This window comes from Ictalurus furcatus, chromosome 27 (genome assembly GCF_023375685.1).
Source record: "Ictalurus furcatus strain D&B chromosome 27, Billie_1.0, whole genome shotgun sequence".
Lineage (NCBI taxonomy): Eukaryota > Metazoa > Chordata > Actinopteri > Siluriformes > Ictaluridae > Ictalurus > Ictalurus furcatus.
This window is the reverse complement of record NC_071281.1, coordinates 1,610,427-1,637,213: the sequence shown is the minus strand read 5'-3', so window position 1 is coordinate 1,637,213 and position 26,787 is coordinate 1,610,427. Positions and strand designations below refer to the sequence as shown.

The window sequence follows — 26,787 nt, the reverse complement described above, 5'->3', positions numbered from 1 at the left end:
TTCCGCATCTCTTTAAGTATCAGATCCATCATCTAATCACCTTATTCACTGACGAGATCCTTCACTCCAACACAAAAGATCTTTCTCCGTTTGTTAACGGCGCATTGTTGGACAGAAACGCATCCTAAATGGTGCCGTTTATCTCCATCGATCGCAGGGTCTGGCCACTTCTCTCATTTTAAACTAAAGAGTATCGGTTTCTTTTCTTGTTGAAAGAAGTATCGAGTCGAGGCGCGGAAATACTCTCACTCGCACCGACAATCTGATGATCCTGTAATACTCGTTCGCAGTCAGGGACGTGTTAGCTGGCGGGAAAATTTAACACGTGCGTTAGTTATTAATCAGTATTACACCCCCGACTCGAGGCACCAGAGACGTCTGAGGAATATTGTGAGAAAACAAACCAAACCGCTTTACGCTGCGAGTGAAAGAGGACTAATATATTAACTGATAAATATGTTTCTTGTCGTACAGGTTTTCTAACGTGCTGGGAAACCAAAGCCAGGTCATTTCTCGACCGATTATAGATTTGTTGTGGAGCGTGTACCGGTTATATTTACCCAGTCGTGAAGATGTTTTGGCGTAAGAGCTCACGATGATCCTAGCATTCTAACCCAACCGGTCACGTTTATGAGAGACTTCAGAACAAAATACCAGAACTTTCGAGTTACGCTGTGTCCCGATTCACCTACGCACTCGACTGTGCACTAAAAGTATGTACTGTTTTTGTGCAGGAAAAGTACATGCGTTCGAGCGTGTGGCAGAAGAGTCGGTCGGATGTGTTGGGACACACTCGGGTACCATTTGAGACGAATTGGGACGCAGGAGTAGGACTTTATTTTGTGTTTATTTGCGTTGAGTTGGATACGCATGCTCGTAGACGCAAGCCTACGCAACAGTGTACCAAGAGGTTTTGCTCTTTCTCCTGGTGCTCCATAACCACAACGGTCACATTTGCACAAAATAAAGCAATGTATATATATTTATAATACATGAAATCCTCCTGTAATACTGAGGAATAGTCATCTCCTCAGGGTCTCGAGCACCTGGGCTACATCCCAAGCCGTAGACTACTTACTCTATTAAATAGTTAGTCAGTACACCGTGGTGAATTCTCTTTAAATGCGTGTTGACTCGGCACTCGCGGCTGTGAGATTACTGAGAGGTGCCTCTGCGTTTGGGTCTGCATTAATGACACTAAGGCCGGGATTCTGTATCTGCTGCAGCGGATTTCCACGCGGGTCTGATTTTCATCGGACTCGGAGTCGTCGCAGCTGAGCGCTGGCTGAAAGTTCAGGTGACATTTCGGCAGATCCGTGTGAGGCCGACCTTTGACTCAGTGAAAAGGTGCGAGGGGAGGTGAAAGAGGCGCAGAGGGAGGCAGAGGCAAATAGCGAGAGGAGAAAGGGTCGCAGTGTGAAGAGAGTATTGATTACGAATATTGAGCCACTACCCGTCTGTCCATTCAGATAATCAACTCACAGGTGGTGTCATGCAAGTGTGTGTGTGTGTGTGTGTGTGTGTGTGTGTGTGTGTGTGTGTGTGTGTCTATATATAGAAAGAGAGAGAGACGCACACAAACACACACACACACACACACACAGAGCAGCATGGATGAGAGAGAAGGTGGCCAGTCAGTTGATTTTTTTTTTCCTCTCCCCGTTGTAGAACATGTCCGGACTCCAGTGAAACATAGTTCGTATGTGTAGCTGCTTCACACTTAGCTGGGCTAGGAACTTTTTTCATGTACAGTTATTTCCTTTCTAGGAAACAGAGAAAGAGGGAGAAAGACAAATGTGTGTGTGTGTGTGTGTGTGTGTGTGTATATATATATATTATAGAGAGAGCGAGAGAGACAGACAGAGAAAGACAGGCAGAGAGAGACAGCAACAGAGAGGTAAAGGGTGAGAGACAGCTGGAAGGGGGGGGGGCAAAGAGAGAGACAGAGGCATAAGAGAAACAAAAAGAGAGGCAGAGAGAGACCGCATGAGAGGCCGTGAAAGTGAGGGACGGGCAGAGAGAGAGAGAGAGAGAAGAGTTGTAAAGAGACTCAGAGGTGGAGAGACTGAGGGACAGGGTCAGAGTGTGTGAGAGGGAGAGGAAGAAAGAGTGAGTGACAGAGATGTAGAGCGAGTGGGGGAGGGAGATGTAGAGAAAGTGAGGGACACGGATGTAGAGCGACTGAGGGACGGAGATGTAGTGCGAGTTGGGGAGGGAGATGTAGAGAGAGTGGGGACAGAGCGAGTTGGGGACGGAGATGTAGAGAGACTGGGGACAGAGCGAGTGGGGGACGGAGATGTAGAGAGACTGGGGACAGAGCGAGTTGGGGACGGAGATGTAGAGCGAGTGGGGAACAAATGTAGAGCGAGCGGGGGACGGAGATGTAGAGCGAGTGGGGACAGAGCGAGTGGGGGACGGAGATGTAGAGAGAGTGGGGACAGCGAGTGAGGGACGGAGATGTAGAGAGAGTGGGGACAGAGCGAGCGGGGACGGAGATGTAGAGAGACTGGGGACAGAGCGAGTTGGGGACGGAGATGTAGAGCGAGTGGGGAACAAATGTAGAGCGAGCGGGGGACGGAGATGTAGAGAGAGTGGGGACAGAGCGAGTGGGGGACGGAGATGTAGAGAGAGTGGGGACAGAGCGAGTGGGGGACGGAGATGTAGAGAGACTGGGGACAGAGCGAGTTGGGGACGGAGATGTAGAGTGAGTGGGGAACAAATGTAGAGCGAGCGGGGGACGGAGATGTAGAGCGAGTTGGGGACGGAGATGTAGAGCGAGTTGGGGACGGAGATGTAGAGAGACTGGGGACAGCGAGTGGGGGACGGAGATGTAGAGAGACTGGGGACAGAGCGAGTTGGGGACGGAGATGTAGAGTGAGTGGGGAACAAATGTAGAGCGAGCGGGGGACGGAGATGTAGAGCGAGTTGGGGACGGAGATGTAGAGCGAGTTGGGGACGGAGATGTAGAGCGAGCGGGGGACGGAGATGTAGAGCGAGCGGGGGACGGAGATGTAGAGCGAGTTGGGGACGGAGATGTAGAGCGAGCGGGGGACAGTCTGGGGAGAGAAAGGCAGTATGAGCAAGAGACAGGTATAGAGAGAGCGAGATAGTGGCAGAGATAGAGAAAGATGTAGGGAGAGAGTGGGGGATAGAGTCTGAGAGATCTAGGGAGGACAGAAAGGCACAAAAGAGACCCAAAAGACAGAGAAAGAGCCAGAGACAGGAAGAAAAACGAGGGAGAAAATGAGACGGACAGAAAGGAGAGAAACACAGACGCAGTGACGGACAGAGTCAGACGAGTGAAGTCGGGAGAAAATGTCCTCAGTTCTGCTCAGGAGCCGCGTGCAGAGGACGAGTGAAAGTCTTCTGAAAGGAAATGAAAGAATAACGCTGCTCTCAATGAGCTACTCGTCTCTTTCTCAGCATGTCCCGCTCTGCTGTATGGACGAGACTCACACTGCGCGTTAGACAGACCTGAAGCCCATCCGTCTCACACACACACACACACACACACACACACACACACAGCATCTGTTCAACACCGAAGCTCGATGTACTAACAACTCCAACATTAATTATGGCCCAGATTTTATTCATGGCTGCTGCCAGAACCGTGTCTGTGGTCTGTGGAATATCAGTCTGAATCTCATGAGCATCCCCAAAACACCGGGGATTAGTTTTTCTTCCTGACTACGAGACCATGCCCAAAGCTGCTTATGAATCTGTTCTTTTTTTCCTTATTATTATTATTATCATCATCCTTTTTTCCTTCTTCCTTTCTATACCTCATCTCCTCCTGCAGCTCGCAGCCCCTCTGCGTCTCCCTCCCCTTCTGCCTCGCTGCCTGCCTCCAGTCCCTGCATCGCTCTTTCAGACTCTGAAGAGATCGACAGCACCCCCAAAACACCGCAGACGGTAAAGAAAGACGGAGAGAAGACCCCGGAACCTCCGGGAACTCCGTCCGACGGTAAGTCGGACACGTCGGATCAGTACTGCATCGTGTCAGCTCAGTAACTAGACTCCGCCCACACCAATCAGAATCCAATCCCTGGTCAACGTATGCAAATCTAGTCTCTCAAGTCAGCAGACACAGGTTATGGAAAAAGCGTTCTCCAGTTTCCTCCCACCATCCAAACCCATGCCAGTAGGTGCATTGGACGCTCTAAATCGCCCCTACGTGTGTCCATGATGTCCTGTGATTGATTGGCGTCTCTTTCCAGGCTGTGTTCCCACCTCGCGCCCGGTGTTCCCGGGGTAGCTTCTGGATTCACCACGACCGTGACCCAGATAAAACGGTTCCTAAAGATAAACGAACGGTGAAGTATTTTAACGTACATGTTAACCGGCCCCCTTTGTCTCTCGCCGCGTTCTCGATGTTGACGAGTACACGAGGTTTTGAGAAAAAAGAAAAGCAGGCGCAGTGCAGCAGCCAGCTGCATTTTGGGTCCTAAAAATAACCAGCTGTTTTCCTTCTGAAACCCACCATTTTCACACTTTGACAGCCCCGTGTGGCGGCGTTCACTCCCGAGGCGCGCCTGTCCTCTGCAGTGAGCTGCAGCTAATGTCTGGGCAATGGCGCGGTGAGATCGGACACACTGAGACGTCTCTGCTGTTTTTAAACCCTTTATTTTTTCCCCGTTTACCAGGAATGGCAGTGATTTCAGCAGTAGGTCTGACAAGTACAACATCAGGACTTAGTAGTAGTTTACTGCAATAAGAGTTATCATGATGCAAGTGTAGCAAGTACGGTTTAACACGGGTTTATCCGTAACTACGGTCCCTTCCGAAAGTATTGGAACGACGAGGCCGGTTCTGTCGATTTTGCTCTAAACCGAAGACGTGGGTTTGAGACCAAAAGGTGAATACGAGACGACAGAGCGGAATTTCAGCTTTCGTGTTGCTCGTATTTACGTCTCGACGTGTTAAACAGCTTAGGACATGGCAGATGGGCCACGATGGAGAAAGGCCAGTGCAGGAATTTCCTAAGTATTCATACCCCTACTCTTTTACGAGAAGTGTCCTGGGATTTTTAATGACCACAGAGAGAGTCAGGACGTCGGTTTAACGTCTCATACGAAAAAACGGTGCGCTTTTTTTTTTTTTTTTACAATATAGCGCCCCCTGTCACTATACTGGGGCATTATGCCCCACACAGACCACAGGGTGAGCGCCCCCTGCTGGCCTCACTAATACCACTTCCAGCAAGCTAAGTTTTCCCCAGGAGGTCTCCCATCCAGCTAGTGGCCAGGCTCAACCCTGCTTAGCTTCAGTGGGAAACGAGGTGAGAACTGCAGGGCGATATGGCTCTCAAAATATTAGAACAGTACGGCGAATTGTTGCATTGGTTATACCCCGTGCTTGTGCAGTGGCTCTGATTTGATTATCCCACTTTTCTCAGCTTCAACATGGCTTGCTTCTCTCCCATAGACAGCTCTCCGGTCTTCATGTTCGTTTATCCTTTTAACAACAAATGCAGTCTTCACATGCAAAAGCTAGGGCTCAAACCAAACCCAGAGTAGACATTCAGAGCTCTGAGTTGTTTAAACAACCAATCAAACAGGACGCACCTGGGCCAACAAGAAACACCCGTCGATCACATGACGAATGGGTGCAAACAAAAAGTGCCGTGTTCCAAGGTGTAAAGATCATGAAACGAAATCCTGATCCGTGTTCTCACTGTTCATCTTCTGATCTCAAACCCAAACGCGCGCCAAAAGCGTCTAGCGAAAACAAAGGGATTGCTTTGATGTTCCAGTACTTTCAGACGGGACTGCATCAAGGTAGGTCTTTCACTCATATAATATATGTGTTTCGTATAACTTTATACGACGGTCACATTGAATAAGTGGCATGGTGCGCTAAAGCTCATGACTGTGCTGATTTGTGTGGGTGATTTCGTGTTCTTCCTGGGCAGGGATGTCTGGTCCATCAGGAGTGATGTACAGGAGTGGCATGTTTCTAAAAAGCTCCACACTGTTAATGAACAAGAGGACTAGGGATGAGATGGCAGAGTTATATTGTGCTCATTTACCGCTGTAGCTGCTAGTCGTCTCGTTATTTTTTTCTCTTCTCCTCCCTGCTGACCTTTTCTTGATTGAGGCACAGGCAGTAATGATCATCCCTCCTTCTCCCCTTCCCCTTCCCCATCTCCCTGCTAGCTAATGATAGCCGCGAGTCTGAGTCGGGAGATGTCTCTCTGCCTGTGTACGACGGCCTGAAGTTCTGCGCCAGCAAAAACACTGACAGGATCTACATTTACAGCAAGGTAACACACACACACACACACACACACAAGCAAGCAGCTTCATTTTGCCACAATCCCTCTTTACACCGAGAATCCAATCCAGCCCAGATTAATGAGTTCTGTTTATCACACTTCTCTCTCTCTCTCTCTCTCTCTCTACAGACGAGTCATGCAAAATGAAACGTCTTCTCAAGTCGAAATTGCGTGCCATCGTTTACCGTTCTTTTAAACGGGTGGAAATATGAGCGCCGAGTCCCTCGGTTGACTCGGATTGAGAAATATTAGCAGAGTAGGATATTTAATAAGACCTTCTCCTCTGGCTATTTGGGCTCGGCAGTGATGGATGATGCGGCCACAGGCACAGCTCGGCGGGGGGGTGGGGGTGGGGGTTTGGGGAAGGGGGTGTTGAGGCTGGAGTGAGAAAGAATGACAGAGGAGGAGAGATAGCGAGACGACACGAGGGGAGGGCGCGAACAAAATTACGCCGTGCATATAATATCTAATAATAATAACAACGATGCTCCATAGACGACGTACTGTCCTTAAGCGAACATATTTATATACAAGGACTCGGAAGCTTATCAGATCAGCTTACGCTAATGCACGTAATCAGACTCGCGCCGGCATCTTGGAATGGATTCATTTAACTCAGACAGGGAAATGATTTCACGCGAATTAGGGACACGTGTATATGTGTGTGTGTGTGTGTGTGTGTGCGCGCCTCTTTAGCCTTTCATACTGAATGCAAAAGGACTCTGTTCTGTTTCATCAAGTACCAACAATAGGACAAACTTCCCAGAGACATTTATTTTTGCTCGTTATAGTGCCTCGTAAAAGGTGTGTGTGTGTGAGAGAGAGAGTAATGAGCATTGAAAGACTCCTTAAAGCAATCCTTCAATTTCCTCCTTACGTAAATATACTACATGTAATACGAGCAGTCTGGACACGTTGGGTGGGAATGCTGAGGCTAATGTAGCTAGCGGATAGCGGACGCGTACTGTATATCTACCAGTTCAGGTGTTTATACAGTTTCATATATGGGAGTCTGTGACGGTCTTCTGTTCATATATGTTAGTCACTGGTGGGTGTTCCTGATTTCGAGATGACTCCTGGTTGCCATGGTTTCCCTGGTGCATTACCAGAGTCACTGCTGTGATCACATGACCTTTCTTCCCATGCTGATAGACGGACGTTCATTTATTTAGCAGCACGCTATGGCTGGTACTTTTTTGTTAGAGGCTGTTAATTGACATTGTAGTGTGTTTTGAGGTGAAAGAGTGTGTGTGTGTGTGTGTGTGTGTGTGTGTGTGTGTGTGTGTGTGTGTATCCTTTCAGGATGGTATCTCACTCAACTGCAACTTTGTTCCTCTGGATATCAGACTACAGAACTGGGATGACTTGCCTCCAGAGTTCAGCCGCACTGAGAACCGGAGACACGTGAGTGTGTGTGTGTGTGTGTGTGGGAGATATATTTATAACTGGTGTATATCATATGTTGACGTGTATGTATGTGTGTGTGTGTGTGTGTGTGTGTGTGTGTGTGTGTGTGTGTGTGTGTGTGTGTAGTTGGTGCGTTTTGTGCGTGAGTGGAGCTTTCTGACAGCGATGAAGCAAAGGATGGTGAGGAAGAGTGGCAGAGTCTTTCAAAGCCCAGTGCTGCTTGTGGATGAGCTCACACACACACAGCGCCGACACAGTAGCACCAAGAGGCAAGAGAGTGCGCACACACACACGCACGCACGCACACACGCACGCACACACGCACGCATGCATGTAGTTTTGTCTTTTACTGCCCTAACCTCATCTGCTTCTTTGGATTTATGTCTCTCTCTCTCTCTCTCTCTCTCTCTCTCTCCAACTTGCTCTCTGTCTCTGACTCTCTCTCTCTCTCCAACTCGCTCTCTCTCTCTCTGACTCTCTCTCTCTCCAACTCTCTCTCTCTCTCTCTCTGACTCTCTCTCTCCAACTCGCTCTCTGTCTCTGACTCTCTCTCTCTCTCCAACTCGCTCTCTCTCTCTGACTCTCTCTCTCTCCAACTCTCTCTCTCTCTCTCTCTCTCCAACTCGCTCTCTGTCTCTGACTCTCTCTCTCTCTCTCCAACTCGCGCTCTCTCTCTCTCTGACTCTCTCGCTCTCTCTGTCTCTCTCGCTCTCTCTCTGACGCACTCTCTCTCTCTCTGTCTATCTCTTGGTCTGTCTGTCTCTCTCTTTGTCTCTCTTTCTCTCTCTATCTCTCTCTCGGTCCCTCTCTCTCTCTGTCTCGCTCTGTCTGTCTGTCTCTCCCTCTCTCTGTCTCTCTCCCTCGTTGTCCGTCTGTTCACTTATGAGTATAGCTCCATTTCTTTGGCTGTCTCCTTGTCAATCTTTGTGCCTCCTTGTTTTGCTCTGCGCTCTCTCTCTCTCTCTCTCTCTCTCTCTCTCTCTCTCTCCCTCTCCCTCTCTCATTCTTCCTCTGTCAGTGTCCATTCGAGTTCAATCATTCGCTCCATCTGTTTGCACTGCGTCCGTGTACGAACATTTATTTCTCCCATCACGCTCCCCCTCCCCCCTCCTCTCTCTGCCTGCCTCTTTCACTGCGCTGTCTGTCACTCTTGGTTAGATTACCTGATATGTAAGTCGTCTCTGTGATTATCTTGTGCTGAATTCTTTCTTTCTCTCTTACACACACACACACACACACACACACACATAGCTTTTCATATAGACCAGAAGCACGAGGCCATGCTCGTCATAAATACGGCCTGCTGCTGTTTTAGCGTTTTCAGATGTAGAAGTTTTAAATTGGTCTGGTCATTCCAGTAGTTTTGGACGGGACTGTAGATGGATAGATCGATACCTAGATTGATATTTTTAATAACTCCTGGAGCCTTAGCTCATTTATCCAGGTCTTCTAGACATTAAGACTAATGTCCTGGATGCGCTTCCATCGCTCTTGTTTCTCTGTCACAGGTATCTCTCTAAGCAGGAAGTGGCTCAGACGTCCCTGAGTGCAGCCCAGAGACAGGGGGGGACCGTACGCTCGATCAGCAAGGACAACTCTTCCTCCTTGAAGAGATCTATTATGAAACCACCCAGTCAAGCTGATAAGTATGTCACGCAAGCACGCACACACACACTTTTTCTAGAAAGCACAGCATGATTATAATGACTCCGTATGTGAACTGCACTGACAGGTAGCTGTTGCTTTTTTCTAGCTAATGTCAGCAAAGAATTTACCAACGACAACAACAGATAATTAGTGACTGTAGCGTATCTGCAGCTATGCCATGCTACCTGAGCAGATTTGCGCAGAGGATTATTCTCAGCACAGAAGTGACACTGACATGGTAGTGACATGTTATGAGTGTGTAGTGTTGATGTGAGGATCTCAGGCACAGCAGCTTCGCTGGGGTTTCTAAACACCTACTGGCTGCTTTATTAGACACGTCTACTCCGTCGGTCCATCAGGTATCAGTGGTTGGCGGATTAATTAGCTCAACAGTGGCACTGAGATGTTTAAATCCCCGACGACGCCGCTGTGCCGTTTCCCAAATAATATAAAGTCAGCAGTGGTCCTGTGGTTGTCCCTTTCCCTTTCCGGATGATGCAAGATCATTTCTATTCAGAAAACTATATGTATTTGGACTTCACACACACACACATGCGCATATATATATATTTTTTTAAATTTTTTTTTAAAGGTGCGTCTCAAAAGTTCAGCTTGAATTTTTTTCCATAATTAAATTCAAAAAGTGGAACTTTCATATATTCTAGATTCATTACACATTAAGTGAAATATTTCAAGTGTTTTGGTTTTGTTTTTTTTAAATCTCGATGATTACAGCTCGTGGAAATCAAACATCCAGTATCTCAAAATATTCGAATAAAGAATTTATAATACAGAAATGTGGACCTTCTGTAGTAAAAGGATGTTAATTTACACGCTGATGCTCGGTCGGAGTTTTAACCCTTTCGCAGGAACGACTGCATGCATGCGGCGTGGCATGGAGGCGATCAGCCTGTGGCGCTGCTGAGGAGTTCTGGAAGCCCAGGTTGCTTTGATAGCGGTCTTCAGCTCGTCCGTATCGTCGGGTCTGGTGTCTTTTCTTCCTGACGGTAACGGGTTAGGCGAGTTGTCTGGCCAATCAGGCACATAAAGAGGTGTGAAATATCTCACTTTATATGTAATGAATCTAGAAAATCTGAACGTTCCACTTTTTGAATTAAATTACGGGGGAAAAATGAACTTTTCTACAATATTGTAATTTTTTGAGATGCGCCTGTAGACACGCGTCCAATTCCAGGTGAAGCTCAACCACCTTTTGCCGCACATCATAGCTCTGTTCCTTGGTCTAACCCATTGTTCTGAATGACTAAGGGAATTTGGCCTGTGTGTTACCTCATATTTGAAACAGGAAGTCATGGCTGAACAATTTCCTGTTCCTAGTCACCCAGCTATACTAAAAAAAAAAAAAATTAAATATCAATATACTTCAAATATATTTTTCTCATATGAATTCGTAGGGGTGCCAATAATTGTTGCACACCTATATTTAACAAAGATTTTTATTTTTATTTTGGATGAACCCGTGTTGTGTCTGTAATTGTTTGATATCCATGAGAAGAGTATTTTTGTGAATTTTTTTCATCAAAAGGTTAAACAATAAAGAAGAATTTTCACAGCCCTCTTACCAAGGGTGCCAATATTACTGGAGGGCACTGTATACGTGTGTGTGTGTATGTGTGTGTGTATATAAAATACATATATACACACACACACACACACAGTCAGCCATCATACCCAAGTTATTCAGTAAATCAGCAATGTATACAGATACACAAACAAAATGCACACACACACACACACACACACACACACACACAAGCATGCACGCACTGTCAAGTCCGCGACAGATTTTTAGATTGTATGTGACAGCTGCTTACTATTCCTCTAAGTTTGTTAGTGAAGGACTGATCAGACACCTTCAGCTCTGCTACGCCGAGTTTCAGCTCCCAGCTGATACACGCCACACTCAGCAGCATATAAACACACTTTCATATCCTTATTTACCTCCCTCCTCTCTCTCTCTCTCTCTCTCGCTCTCTCTCTCTCTCTCTCTCTCTCTCTCGTCTGTTTTATCATTATCTCTGCCACACTCGGTGTGTACATTCCATTCCAGCTGCTGCTGCTGCACCCCAGGTGTGTCCAAAACAAAAATTCAAATGAATATATAATATATATACACACATACATATACATACACACACACACACACACACACACACATACATATATATATATATCTTGGCTCCCTGCTCATCACGTTCCTCTGCGTGGGTCAGGGTGGAGCAGTGACTGGAACCGACAGCTACATATTTATGAATTTGCAACGGTGGGCAAAAAAAAAAAAATCGCACAGCACTCAGAATTTATTTCAAAAGCGCATTTCCGTGTGTAATTATGTGTGTAGTGGTAGACTGTCTGGCCTTCTAAACCGTGTGTGTGTGTGTGTGTGTGCTGCGGAAAATGCTGGAGGATGCTTAGCACACAGGATAAGGGCTTAATCCAGCGCCTGAAACGCAAACACACACGCACACACCGATGTTACCATGGAAACCAGGGAAAGAAAATTAAGACTAGCTGAGGACTGTCTGGGAGGTTTTTTTTTATTTTTTTTATCATTATTATTATTTTGAAGACAGTTAAAGGAAAGGAGAAGAGACACTGAGATAAGGGGGGGGAAAAAAGTGCAACAGAGATGGAAGGCACAAAGAGAGGAAGAGCGAGAGAGGATGGATTGAAGAGGGCAGAGCTGTGTGTTTGCTGTGAAGCACATCAGCAGTGGTTTTACAGATAAAGTTCAGCACCATAAGCACCTTCCTCTTGGCACAGAAAAGCCCCCAACAGGCACTCATCCTTTCGCCCACTCCCTCTCTCGCCAGCCCACTCGCTCGGTTTCTCGCTCGCCCACACTCTTACAGCTCTTGTGAGGGCCATATTCATCATACATCTCGATGGAGGGCTGCTGTTTTAGCTTTTCAACACATAAAAGGACACGAATCGGATGCTAGATCAGCACTTTGAGGACGCCGGATCGAATAAATGTCCATGCTTCATGAACACTAAAAGCACAGGCCCTGTCGGTGTAGGACGTAGCTTCACGTCGCGCTGAAACAGTGAGGTTTATTAAAGCTAATCCACGGTCTAATCCAGCTAATCATATTTACAGCCTTTCACTAGATCAGACCGGCTGTACGTAAGCAAAATCAGCGTAGTGTGCTTGCAAATCATACAGCCAACATCCCCAAAACTAGAGGAGGGTGAAGTTTTAACCATACCCCCAGAAACGGGTTTCAAGCTCTACCTTTCATTCCTTTATTATCCTTCATTCCTCTAAGAAGTATCTTCCTGGAAATGTGGATATAGCGTACCTTTAAAAAGATTGAAGGGTCATAATCGGATCTATAATGACCTTTTAAAGTAAAGCTTTAAAAGTGAACTCCATGCACATTTCAAGGTAAAAGATACACACTGAAGGTTAAAAAAAAAATGGGAGGAGGAGACGCATCTGGATTTAACAGAACACTGCTGAGCAGATGCAGTTATCCAATCAGCCAATCACGTGGCAGCAGTACAATGCATAAAATCATGTCGACACAGATCAAGAGCTTCAGGTAAGCTTACATCAAACACCAGAACGGGGGGGAAATGTGATCTCAGTGACTGGTTGTTGATGCCAGAAGGGCTGAGTAATTTGAGTATTTCAGAAACTGCTGACCTCCTGGGATTTTTACACAACACACACACACACACAAAACAGTCTCTAGAGTTTACACAGAATGTTGCAGAAAATTGGGGGGGGGCAACATCCTGGGTGCAAACCAAAGGTAGGTCTGCTGGCGTAAACTCATTGTTGATGAGAAACTTCAGAGGGGACTGAGCAGACCTGTTGGAGCTGACAGGAAGGCTACGTTAACTCAAATAATCACTCTTTACAAACGTGGAGCGCAGAAAAGCGTCTCAGCGAAACCTTGAGGCTGCAGACCAGATCGGGTTCGGCTCTCGTCGGCTTCAAGCAGGCTGGAAGGATACGTTCATTTAGCATTTATGGAAGGAGTCTCCAGTTTCAGCTGCTTGTAGCAGTCGCTGAGAAGTGAGGCGGAACACAATCCAAGCACAGAGCTGCACAGTCGAGCGTTCAGGATCCTACTCTCGGCCGGTCGTAGGGGTTTAAACTCGCAACCTTCCAGACTCGAGCGCCGAGCCTTAGCCGCAGAGCCACCGCTGCCCTGCTTTCCTTGTTGATTCTCTGAGAGCACGATTGCACGAGACATTTCATTAAAGTCGCATTTGCGTGACGTTCTCTTTTACAACCGAGAGTAACTTACGAGACCGCATCCAAAGTCCCAGTTCACTTCATCTCTAGAAGCCCTCTAGATCTGCTCCTTTTCTGTTCACAAAAAGCTTGACTAAACAAGTATGTTTTCAGCCTGGACTTAAACTCTGAGACTGTGTCTGAGTCTAATTGGAAGACTGTTCCATAACTGTGGGGCTTTGTAAGAGAAAGCTCCCCCCCGCTGTAACCTTCACTATTCCAGGTACCAACAAATAGCCTGCACCTTTTGATCGAAGTGGGCGTGGCACGAGACCATTCAGCGCTTTATAGGTCGATCGTAATATTTTATAATCGATGTGAAATTTTACTGTGAGCCGGGGCGGTGTGGATAAGATGGGGGCGGTGTGGGCGTATCTTCTGGTTCTAGTAAGGACTCTTGCAGCTCTATGCTGGACTAACTTCTTAGCTTCTTTTATAAGCATCCAGTGTCTAATGTCATTGGCAAAGCTAAACAGTACAAAGTTACCTGTGTGTGTCGGTGTGCTTTTTGTGAGCGCAGGGAGTCGGAAGCAGACACGGGATATTTGCAAGCTCTGGACTCTGGAGGCACGCCACTGTGTTTGTCTTGCCAGAAGCCCAGTGCGGAACACTCAGGCTGGGCAGGAGGATTCTGTAGTGCCAGCTGCATGGAGGAGCTGCAGCTGCGCTCCAGCCGAGGCTACGCCCGCTCCCGTGTTCTCGAGACGGAGCAAGGTGTGTGTCAGAGCTGTGGCCTTAATGCACGCCAGCTGTATCTGCGGGTCCGAGACGCGCCACACACACACCGCAAAGAGATACTGGACAACACATGGCTGGCACAGCTGCCTCTCAAACAGGTGAGCCTGAAACACACATGCATGTGAATTAAAAATAATAAATTGAGGTGAGAGCTTTTCGGTTCGCACAGCTACCCTTCGAACAGGTAAGATCGTAGCAGAAACACTCTGTGATCTGGGGCAATCCAGTGACATGAGCTACATCTGACACCTTCAACGTACAAATATTACGTTGGCTAGAACGCACACCACGGCATTGTGTTGCGGGTGAGCTGTCTGTCTAAAACCCACCTCAAGCTCTGGGCGAAATCCTTACACTGTGGTATTATGAATTGTGTTGCGAATTGTGTTGAGCAAAAGACCAGATTTATTCCATACAGTCCTACTTAGGACATTGCCATCTTTAACGTCACCGCAAAGGCCTGTTAGGAGTGCCTTAAAGCAAGCACGGGCCAGCACAGATACTTCTTAAGATGCTCCTGAGGCCAGGGGTGAACATGGTTCACCTGCAGGGTCAGTATGAGCCTGGAAGAGTCTCCTGGAAATGGCTGTAGGCATCCTTGTGTTCCCCTGATAAGGAAGTGGGAGGTTAACTGGTCATGGCGCTACAAGGAGGGCTCGTTGAAGGGCAGGAGCCTCCGCGTTGTACGGTCTCAGCTCCTGAATTATTGATTTCAGCCGAGCCATTTCTTCCACCATTACATTAATTCACCTAGAAAGTAACTTCGAGTTCTATCTGGACTTCTTCATATGCTTCTCATTTGATGCCCGGACGTGGGCAGACTAGCGAGCTGTTTAGACTACGCGGCCTGAGTCAGATACAGCGTCCAATCAGGGTGTAAATGTGACCGGGCAAACGCACCATGCCTGCATCGGTGCTGCTGTTCGGTTGGCTCGGGGATATCCGAGTTGGACGATTAATCCTTAAGATCTTCGGTCCAGAGCCACATCTTTTGAAACCCAAAGGAGTTCAACGCGTTCCAGTTTTGCAACACGGCTATCTATTCCGTGTGGCATGAAACACGTGTGGACCCGAGTGAAGGATACGTAAGGGTCGTTGTATGGAAGCAAAACCGACTCCAGCCCTAGAGATGCATACACGTGTAAATCCAGTTTACTTAGCAGATTCAACAACGAACACGTGGGATGCTGGACGACCTAAAGGGACGACCCTGAGGGAGAAATCGGCCCGGCGAGGAGGAACGAGAGAGAAGCCATCACCAAGCGGATAGAGAAAAAAAAAACGACGTAGTGCAAGCTCTTAGAGGTGACCTGGCTAACAACACGCTGAGTGATAACTAATACAGGCTAGCAGTGCTTACGAGATAACCGACTCAAAACTGATGAATGTCACAATAACGTTTCACAAACAAAACGTACTCATATTTATAACTAAATACACTCACCAAGGTAGAAGAGATGAGGGGACAGGATCTCCAGATCTCTGACGGTATGTTAGTAGACGGCTCCATGTTGTGTACACGTGGTACGATGAAGGTATTCACTGCGAGTAATACACCATTCTTCACTGTGTGGTTGACTTTGTTGGAAAGTCTTGGCAAGTATGCGCACGTACACCAGACGGGATCAAGGCCATTCGTTAGCACTCCCAGTTAGGAAGAAATTTGAAGCATGTTGTCTGGGCACTTGCAAGAGATTCAACCATTCAAGAGAGCACCTTACAAACGTTCATGCACGTGAGTTCTGAGCTTGTTCGTGTAGCCCCCACAGCATGGTGGCCACCTCTAGGCATGCGATATTCATTTGTTCCCCATCTCAGTTTACCTGAAATTGAAAAAAAAAATGGTCAAAAGGAGAAGGCGGGGGGGGGAGTGGAATGAAAGAAGGTGTCCCATGAAAACGAAAGACCATCAAGTACACGCCGCGTAAGTGGTTTCCAATGGCTGGGCCATCTTATAACGACCCCTTTTTAAACGGATCCTACCGTCTTTATTATAACGTCTGGAATACCAGCGAAACACTTCAAAACAAAACCCTTCATTTGCAGTGTAGTCATAAAGGTTCCGAATAAATAAATAAATAAATAAATAAATAAATAAATAAATAAAACCCCTCTCCTTAGCTTTAGTGTTCTTCCGCAGGAAAACTAGCGTTTGGGTTTATAAGGAGACTATGGGGGGGAGGGGGTAAGAGTACTCCTGCAGCACTCGAGTCGAGCAGCTGTCCCACAAAACTAGTGGATTTTCCTCACCGTTAATGACGCCAAACACACACTCACCAGCCACTTTAACAGCCTCTCGTGCAGCAGCAGCGCAATGCATAAATTCATGCAGATACAGGTCAAGAGCTTCAGTATCTGCTCACGTCAAACATCAGAAAGGGGGGGAGTGTGATCTCGTGGCACGGTTGATGGCGCCAAATGAGATTTCAGAAAGAAGAAGAAGGAAAAATGCATCGTTAACGAGAGAGGTCTGAATTGAATGAGCAGACCTGTTGGAGCTGACAGGAAGGCTACGTTAACTCAAATAATCACTCTTTACAAACGTGGAGCGCAGAAAAGCGTCTCAGCGAAACCTTGAGGCTGCAGACCAGATCGGGTTCGGCTCTCGTCAGCTTCAAGCAGGCTGGAAGGATACGTTCATTTAGCATTTATGGAAGGAGTCTCCAGTTTCAGCTGCTTGTAGCAGTCGCTGAGAAGTGAGGCGGAACACAATCCAAGCACAGAGCTGCACAGTCGAGCGTTCAGAATCCTACTCTCGGCCGGTCGTAGGGGTTTAAACTCGCAACCTTCCAGACTCGAGCGCCGAGCCTTAACCGCAGAGCCACCGCTGCCCTGCTTTCCTTGTTGATTCTCTGAGAGCGCGATTGCACGAGACATTTCATTAAAGTCGCATTTGCGTGACATTCTCTTTTACAACCGAGAGTAACTTACGAGACCCGGCCGTGTTTTCCTGAGACGGCCGTGCGAAGAGAGAGGCAATAAAAGATGTCCAGTTAGCATGTAGGACCAATAACGCTGTGGCCTCAGGCTTCAGCTCGCTCTTTCAACACACACACACACACACACACACACCGTACTGAAGGATGGAGCAGAGTCCCTGAAGGGTGCGGTGTTAACAGACTGCCTGGTCTGTCAGATTGGCATCGATTTTTCCCACCGTGCACTGCTGCGAGGTGAGGGTTTGATTCCTGTTTGGCATTTCTGACCGAGCCTGGGATCAATGAGAGACTTTCCATATCTAGCTGGCCCTAAGCGCTAAAGCCCTGCTTCTAATGTGCAAACACACACACACACACACACACACACACACAGTGATGCTTATACTGAAGCAGAGGATTTTCTGAAAAATAAATAAATAAATAAAAACAAGACCTGGAAAGGTGTGGGTGAGAGCGAGCGAGTGTGTGAGACTGGAGGGAAATGGCTTGTACTGTATGTGGGTGGGTGTGTGGTTTGGAGGGGAGGTCTTGACAGCACCTCTGAGAGAGAGAGAGAGAGGGAGAGAGAGAGAGAACGTATGTGTTAGCATTGCCAGTCTAGTAAACCAGTGTATGTGACAGAGACGAGTTATTAAATGCCCAGGGTGTGTGTGTGTGTGTGTGTGTGTGTGGATTATAATACAGTGGCCTAGGTGAATATCCTCATCGCATGTTCGGTGATTTCCATCCTCCACGGCCTCCTTCGGGATAATTATGAGATGGTTCTGTTTTGTCGAGGGAAGTGAATTGATTTCTGTAGTCCCGTCCCCCGTCCTACCCCACACCCCGAGGCGCGGGGCCTAAAAACAGCCTCGGCAAGCTGAAATGCCAGCGCTTTGGTTCGGCTTTCAGTTCAGCTCTCGCAGGACCCAGCTCTCGCTCGCCAGCCTTGATCTCTCTCTCTCTCTCTCTCTCCTCCATCGATGCTAAAGCTCCTCTGAAGCTCCCCTAGTCCCTCACCGCTGCTCTGCGAGCCAAAAACAGCCTGCGGAGCAAGTTGGAAAGGGGAACTACGCTACCCAGAATCCCCTTGGGCTCAGCAATAGCGGGTCATCTGAATATTGCCCCTGTTTCTTTTCTCAGCAGAAATGAAGCAAAAACCGGGGCATAATATAACGCATTTACAACCTCTCATGTGAATGTGATGTGGGATTTTATTTATATATGGAGATAGAGAGAGAGAGAGAGAGTTACTCTTGAAAAGACATGTATTTGGGTATAAATTACAGACTAAACTTAAATCCCTAACCATAACAACAAAAAAATTATGGTAACACTTTCTATGAAACCTGTATTCTTCCTCAGTTTATAATTCTTTTATTTTATCCTGGTTCAACAATTGTCCTTGGATTAGAGGGGGAAGGGAAAAAGACAAATCTGCAAAATATCAATGTTTTTGCGGTCCATGTGGAAACACAGTGCCCTTAAAATTGTGAAATGCACAAGCCTCACCAGAGTCACAGAGCACAGGCTGTGGCCATCTGTTCCTGGCTTCAGTATGAAGAAATGCATCTAGTCTCTAATTCCTTTCTTAACTAGTTCATCCTTGAATTCTGTGTATGTGTGTGTGTGTGTGTGTGTGTGTGTGTGTGTGTGTGTGTGTGCGCTATAGCTGAACGAGATGATCCGTCACCCAGTAGAGGGCCACTTCTGGCAGGTGGACCACATCAAGCCGGTGTACAGTGGAGGAGGACAGTGCCTTCTGGACAACCTGCAGACGCTCTGCGCCGTCTGCCACCGCACGGTACACCACACCATTAGCTATCCGTCATCTAAATACGGCTCTCTCACTCAAACTACTATAGAATCTGGACTGAAAAACAGGACAACCTGCCACCACATGCGCCAGCCCTGCTGTACGTGTCTGTTTATACACCTTTCCACATCAATACTATTTCAAGCTGCCTTAATGAGATTTAAGATTCGATTATAGAGAAAAGGACCACGCGTAGGCTCTCGGCACCATCTGTCACCGCGCCGGTACTACAGAACAGCTGTCTGTCCACGTCTGACTCCGAGTACCATTCGAGTCTGAACGCAGGGAAGGAGGCTGATTCGCGGACATATCATTCATCCGAGAGGTGTCTGCGTTAGTCCTTCTGCATTGCGTAATTCCTCTGTCATAGACATCACTCACGGACGAGCGCTTTCAAACGCTTCCCCCTGTAGGTTACGGAAACGGTAATTACAGATAATATACTTACAGATATCGACTAAACACTTTCCTGGTCGACTTCTGCAGATCTTTATTTATTTATATATTTATTTATTTGGTGCGTGAACTATTGCAGATCGTTATAATTGTTATATCAGCGTTACTCGGTCCGTGTTTTCCTCCTAGCGATAAACTACTACTGTTCCACAGATAAAAACAAGGAAGGAAGTCACGAGAGAACCATGGCTTTTATATTGTTTCTGAGATTAGCTGTAAAGAGGCGTAGCGGGACGCTGAGGTTGAGGATGTTGGACAGCTTGTCCACGACGAGGCCGATATCATAAAAGCAATATGATGTCCACGAAGATCACGTTTCGGGAAAGATCTCCGAACTGAAATACTCGTGGATTTTTTATTTATTTATTTATTTATTTCAATATGATGTCTGTGTCAAGGCAGAACAGTTTAATTGTGGTGGGAAAACGATCCTTGATTGTGCCGTATGAAATCCGATTCCCCCCCGTCTCCAAGCGGATTACGCAAGAATCCCTATTACAGAAACGGGAGATCGCAGGATAAAGATACGTTTACCGTCCACTTTATTAGGAACACCCGACCCGTAGAGCTGCATTTCCGTGCCGTTATCTAATCACGCAGGTGCAGATCGAGAGCTTCGGGTAATGTCCGAGTAATTCGGAAACTGTCGTTCTCCGACGTGAAGTACAGGCTACGTGAACGCGAGTAATCATTCTTTACGAGCACGGCGAGCAGAAAAGCCGTCAAGCTCCGCTCCCGTCAGCCACGACCGGGAATCCGACGAATGGACACAGGCCCAGGCGAGACTCTTCCAATCTTCAGCTGCCCACGGTCAATAAATTTAGCTATTTACTCAAACTTTAGGGTCGTGACACTGTGTCTTCAGTTCTCACACAGATACAGCAGAGATTTCAGTATGGATCTCTACACGCAGCAGACATCACGTCTCATCACGCAGAGATTATTCTAGTCTCCCAGCCGAAATTTCTAATCCGCAGTGGATCTAGTAGCGTGAGCGACGACTACGTGCAAGGACTCGAGCATGTCCGCTTAGTCTTCCTGGTTCCTCAGGATGGAAAAGAAATGCTGATTATTGTTCGTTTGTGTTACATGCGCAGTCGATAGGTTGGAGAAAAAGAAAAGCTCAATTATTCCCTTAATACTGCGTTATCGTGAGCAGTTTATGATGCAAGGTTCGTTTCGGTCTGCTGTAACGGCTGCCCACAATGCACCACAACACCTCCAGTGACATTTCATGGAAAAACAAAACAACAATTAAACAAGCCAGCTGACTCTCGGCAAGTAATGCGGAACAATTATTTTCTGTTTCCTGTGAACAATATTGTGGGTCCATTTTTCACAGGGGGGAAAAAAAATAAATAACCCTCATTACGCGTAAAATTAGTGTCTTGCAGCAGAATAGTACCTCTTCTCTCCAACAGAACGAGCGCGGGGAGGAAAACCGGACAGCAGCGGAGCCCAAATACCACTTTCTTAGCTCAGTTCTACCAAAAAAAATGAACATGACCTTTTTGATAGGAAGCTAAGGCATCTGTTTTCAATGTCGTTGTCTTTGGATGTTAACACTGGGGATTAGCGGAGACAAAAATAATAATAAGCTGGATAGTATTAATCTGGTGGGGGGGTGGACATAGAAGGTTGGGGGAGTCCGGAAGGAACATACGGACAGGTTGAAATACACACGTTCTCGGATGGAGAATCGTGCTCGTCATCTCGTACGTCGCTAATTAGCCGAGCGTTTTCTGTAACGCCGGACGTCTGTAACGTCGTGTTCTGGAACTCTCCAACGTCTCCAATACTCCTACGGAGAAAAGAAGCTCATATTCTTATGGATTTTAGGATCTAACAGCAAAAACCTGAGCATTATTACGTATTATGTTGGAGATCGTTGACGTTTTCTTCTGTTTCTCCTAGCAAACGCCATTGTAACCGATGCTAGCGATGTCTCACTGCGACGCTAACGTGTCACAGGGATAATAAAAACACAGCACCAACCAACAAATTAGCATTAACATTTCACTCTAAACATGCTCACGGTTTCAGGGTGCGGTTTTTCCGCTTCATGAACTTGATGGAAACTTTCCACGCTAGAGAACATTCCAGGTGTGTGTGTTTTGTTTTTTTTTTTTTAAACAAAACTCTGGGATGCTCAGACAATTTCATTCCTCGTCCAAAGAGAAAAGTCCAAATGTCATCTCGTATTTGGAAATGTCTCAATATCCTGCAACTGCTAGTGTTCTATATATAAAGTACTATACGACTGTGATTCCATGTCTGCGTATGACGCAAACATCCAGTTTGGTAGGAAACGAAAGCTGATGGAAACTCACTCATCCTGCGTTAATTTATAGCCGTCCTGATGCAAGAGTCTCGTCACGGAGGAGACGTGAAATATTATTAATACAGACGCGACCATAGAAACCGATGCGGTACGGGGCTCTTGAGTTCTGTAATGCTCTAGTCTCCGCCGTCTGCTTATTTTTCATTAACCCTACTATGATGAGTGGACACGTCACATACAGTGAGGGGGAAAAAAAAGTATTTGATCCCCTGCTGATTTTGTACGTTTGCCCACGGACAAAGGAATGATCATTCTATAATTTTAATGGTAGATTTATTTGAAAATCCAGAAAAACGCATGTCAAAAATGTTATAAATTGATTTGCATTTTAATGAGGGAAATAAGTATTTGACCCCCTCTCACTCAGAAAGATTTCTGGCTCCCAGGTGTCTTTTATACAGGTAACGAGTTGAGATTAGGAGCACACTCTTAAAGGGAGTGCTCCTAATCTCAGCTTGTTACCTGTATAAAAGACACCTGTCCACAGAAGCAATCAATCAATCAGATTCCAAACTCTCCACCATGGCCAAGACCAAAGAGCTCTCCAAGGATGTCAGGGACAAGATTGTAGACCTACACAAGTCTGGAATGGGCTACAAGACCATTGCCAAGCAGCTTGGTGAGAAGGTGACAACAGTTGGTGCGATTATTCGCAAATGGAAGAAACACAAAAGAACTGTAAATCTCCCTCGGCCTGGGGCTCCATGCAAGATCTCACCTCGTGGAGTTGCAATGATCATGAGAACAGTGAGGAATCAGCCCAGAACTACACGGGAGGATCTTGTCGATGATCTCAAGGCAGCTGGGACCATAGCCACCAAGAAAACAATTGGTAACACACTACGCCGTGAAGGACTGAAATCCTGCAGCGCCCGCAAGGTCCCCCTGCTCAAGAAAGCACATATACATGCCCGTCTGAAGTTTGCCAATGAACATCTGAATGATTCAGAGGACAACTGGGTGAAAGTGTTGTGGTCAGATGAGACCAAAATGGAGCTCTTTGGCATCAACTCAACTCGCCGTGTTTGGAGGAGGAGGAATGCTGCCTATGACCCCAAGAACACCATCCCCACCGTCAAACATGGAGGTGGAAACATTATGCTTTGGGGGTGTTTTTCTGCTAAGGGGACAGGACAACTTCACCGCATCAAAGGGACGATGGACGGGGCCATGTACCGTCAAATCTTGGGTGAAAACCTCCTTCCCTCAGACAGGGCATTGAAAATGGGTCGTGGATGGGTATTCCAGCATGACAATGACCCAAAACACACGGCCAAGGCAACAAAGGAGTGGCTCAAGAAGAAGCACATTAAGGTCCTGGAGTGGCCTAGCCAGTCTCCAGACCTTAATCCCATAGAAAATCTGTGGAGGGAGCTGAAGGTTCGAGTTGCCAAACGTCAGCCTCGAAACCTTAATGACTTGGAGAAGATCTGCAAAGAGGAGTGGGACAAAATCCCTCCTGAGATGTGTGCAAACCTGGCGGCCAACTACAAGAAACGTCTGACCTCTGTGATTGCCAACAAGGGTTTTGCCACCAAGTACTAAGTCATGTTTTGCAGAGGGGTCAAATACTTATTTCCCTCATTAAAATGCAAATCAACTTAACATTTCTGACATGCGTTTTTCTCTCACTGTTCAAATAAATCTACCATTAAAATTATAGACTGATCATTCCTTTGTCCGTGGGCAAACGTACAAAATCAGCAGGGGATCAAATACTTTTTCCCTCACTGTACCTGCGTGTCGGTCATCCACACTGCCTGGCCGTGGCTACGCGTCTGGTGATTTCTTACTGAGAGATTAACGTATTTCAGTGTTCTACAACACGCAGTGTATTAAGCAATACAAAAAAAAATAAGTTCCTTCATGGGACCAGGAGATTGCTTATTTATTTATTTATTTATTTATTTATTTGTTTAAACTCTGTATTGATTTCTGTATCGAAGTCTTGCGTGATCATGTTCATCTGTGTTGTTGTTGCAGAGGACAGCACAGCAGGCCAAAGAGCGGAGTCAGGTGAAGAAAGGCGAAGCGGCATCGAAACTGTCCTCAGACATCACCAGGTTCTTTATGAAGAAATGAGACTGAGCTCCCACCACCATGTTTCCCTCATCAGTGTATGTACGCGTATAAACAAAAACAACCACCAAAGATCGAGTCCGATTTAGAGACGTGACGACTCTGACGTGTTTAAGGACGTGAGTGACGCGCCGTGTGTGCGTGTCGCCGTGTTACGGCTGTCTCGATGAAACACGGGTACGCACTTGTCAGGATGCCGTATTCCAGTATCCGGTGGTACATTCTAAAGCAGGATTCTTAACATGCTGCGTTTTTTTATTTTATTTTATCCCCACTAAATACAGACCTGAGAATTCTCCAGCTACATGTGGGGCTCATGTGGATCTTAGGGAATGTTGGGTCATTTTGGACTACAGTACTAGGAACGCGAGGCAGGGAGGGAAGGAAGGAAGGAAAGAACAAGAGATTTAGAAGTGTCTGACTGTCGAGTGACCACGGAGCTGTCAGTGCAGCACTGCTGAGTGGGTACCGCATGATAACGCTTATGTTTCTAGCAGAGCGAGCAAGGAGACCAAGCATTCTTGTTTGCTTCTATTTTTAACTCGCGCAGGCTTTCAGAGCATAAAAGCACCCTGCTGCATGACTCTTAACATTTATCCGCTTACTTTCACTGGTGGCAGCAGTAGAAGAAATGTTTCTCCGCTGAATGATTTGTGTGTGTGTGTGTGTGTGTTAAAAAAACGAGAATGCAATTTACTAGTGCAGCATGAATGCGATTAAAAAAGACGCAGAAGTTTTCAATTTCAGCTCGGACCACCAGCTGGTGATATAGTTTTTTTTTCTTTTATTAAATCCCCCCCCCCCCAAAAAAAAAAAAACCCTACTGCCTTATTTGAATCCATCACAGCCCCTTATGTAATCTCGGCGAACGCCATGGGACCTGCAGGGCTCGTCGCCATAGCAACCTGCCCCGGTGATGGGCACCTATGTGGCTGTGGAAGCTCTTACAACTGCATTTCTGTTTATAGACGTGTTCTGAGACGAGCTAGCGACTCGAAACCGACCTCCACGCGCGTCTCCTGCTGCCCAGAGTTGCACCACCTTCCGATCACGGAAACGTACGCGGTGGAAGTTTTACAAGAAGAACATTTGAATCCAGTTTGGTGTGTTTAACTGGGGGAAACTGTAATGTTTTGAGTGCTTTCAGATCATATAAAACAGTGGTTGGTTGGAGCAATTACTATCTTAAGCCCAATAAAGGAACATTAAGCTTTAAAGCCAAGGCTGTTTCGGGTTTGGAATGGGTTTACACAAAATGCTGCAATGGAATGTGTGTGTGTGTGTGTGTGTGTGTGTGTGTGTACAAATTTCTATTTAAACTACGCCGAATTCTTGATTCTGATTGGTCAGAAGGTATTTTGATTCATTTTCTATAACAGCAGCACTGACAGAAGTTTCAGCTGTAAGGTTGACGTTAATACCGTCATCGTAATACGTTATTGTTTCTATAGTAACGGCTAACACGGGGAGAACAAAAAAAAAAAAAAGTGTGAGGAGACGCAGTTAATATTGATTGGAAGGAGTCTCCGGTGTCAGAGGTGACGCTGTAACTTTACGTGTCCTGCCGCCGGTACGTCTTTGCACTTTGCAGAAAAGGAAAGCCCGTGAAGAGTGGACCGCTCCAGCGAGAACGCAACCTACGGCATTAAACGCAACTATAAACGGATAAAAGTTCTTACGTCAGTGCTATCGTTGGGAGTTGGCAAACCTTCCACGTTAGAAGGGGAAGAGAACTCGTAGGGGCGTGCTGTTATTGGAAAATAGTTCTGATACCGGTACTGGAACGAATACATTTCTTTTCCAAATCCAATTCCAAGCTCTTTTAAAAAATAAATAAATAAATAAAATTAGCTTCAGGGTGTTTTAGCGCCCCCGTTGTGTTTTATCCCTGACATTTCAGACGTGTACGGCAAGAAAATGTATTCATGACGCACACGTTATAAATGAAGTGTGCGTAAAGGCCGCACAACGACGAGTCTGATTGTGACACAGGGCTTGTTTTTTTTTTGTCACCGATTAAGCCTACTGAATCAACTGGCCTTTTTGTGATTCATTCGTACCCCGGTACTTTCCTGGCAGTTTGAGTTCACGAGTCATCCTGTTACAACAGATAGGACCGTGATGTATTACCTGGAGTCGGTCAGCTTCTCCGAGGACGCCACGTTCACCTCTGTGTCATTACTGTAAAGGTCAGAGAAACGGATGGATCTTTTGAAGCTTCATCTTTCTTGCTCCCCACCACCACCACCACATCTCCCCCACCCCCAACCTAATATCTAAGTTGAGAGAAGAGCAGAAAGGGGCGTCGAGACACAAAATAACAGACATATCTCAGCTAGACGTGATGAGGGAGTACGTCTTAAGTTCTTTGTCCGTCTTTTCGTCTCGTTGCGTTATATTACAGTACGAATCGTATCGTACATAATAGGTGTTCAAAGGTGTTAAAAATGATGGAGGAGGAGGGAGGAAGTCACCAGCCTGTAATTTCCTGTCTCTCTTTCTCGCTCCATTCCCTGCTCGTTTGTGCCTGGGAAGGTCGCGGGCTACTTCTCAGACCCGTCGACTAAGTGCAATTTGCATGCAAGTCGCAAAATGAGAAAAACATTCCCAGCTCACGTGATTAAACAGTTAGGATTCGATTTTAGACGCCATGCGAGTTATCCATGGTCAAAGGATTCGTTTGTTTTTGTTTTTATTTGTTTAATATCAAGCTCATGTGTAAACCACGCGCACGACACATATCGTCTTTAATGATTTGCTGGTCAGGGTGCCGTGTCCGAGACCTCCGTGTAATAAAGTTCTGCGGTGGTGGAGTTGACAGGCCGTGTACGCTCGGTGAGT

The 26,787-nt window shown here is 46.6% G+C and overlaps 1 protein-coding gene across 6 annotated transcripts in view; it reads left to right on the top strand.

Annotated features, from left to right (window-relative positions):
• The window catches only part of zranb3 (zinc finger, RAN-binding domain containing 3), a 62,527-nt gene extending 37,835 nt beyond the window's left edge, over nucleotides 1–24,692 (top strand). For 4 of the 6 annotated variants that reach the window (XM_053617392.1, XM_053617393.1, XM_053617396.1 and 1 more), the window contains 7 exons: nucleotides 3,803–3,967; nucleotides 6,159–6,265; nucleotides 7,580–7,681; nucleotides 7,811–7,953; nucleotides 9,193–9,330; nucleotides 14,119–14,434; nucleotides 18,927–20,474. In XM_053617392.1, the coding sequence (XP_053473367.1) occupies nucleotides 3,803–3,967; nucleotides 6,159–6,265; nucleotides 7,580–7,681; nucleotides 7,811–7,953; nucleotides 9,193–9,330; nucleotides 14,119–14,434; nucleotides 18,927–19,247 (1,292 nt within the window). In that variant the 3' untranslated portion in view covers nucleotides 19,248–20,474. Of the gene's footprint in view, nucleotides 1–3,802; nucleotides 3,968–6,158; nucleotides 6,266–7,579; nucleotides 7,682–7,810; nucleotides 7,954–9,192; nucleotides 9,331–9,437; nucleotides 10,860–14,118; nucleotides 14,435–18,926; nucleotides 20,475–23,850 lie in introns of those variants that run through there. The other 2 variants (XM_053617394.1, XM_053617397.1) reach the window with 2 other exon arrangements.
• Nucleotides 24,693–26,787: the final 2,095 nt, after the last annotated feature.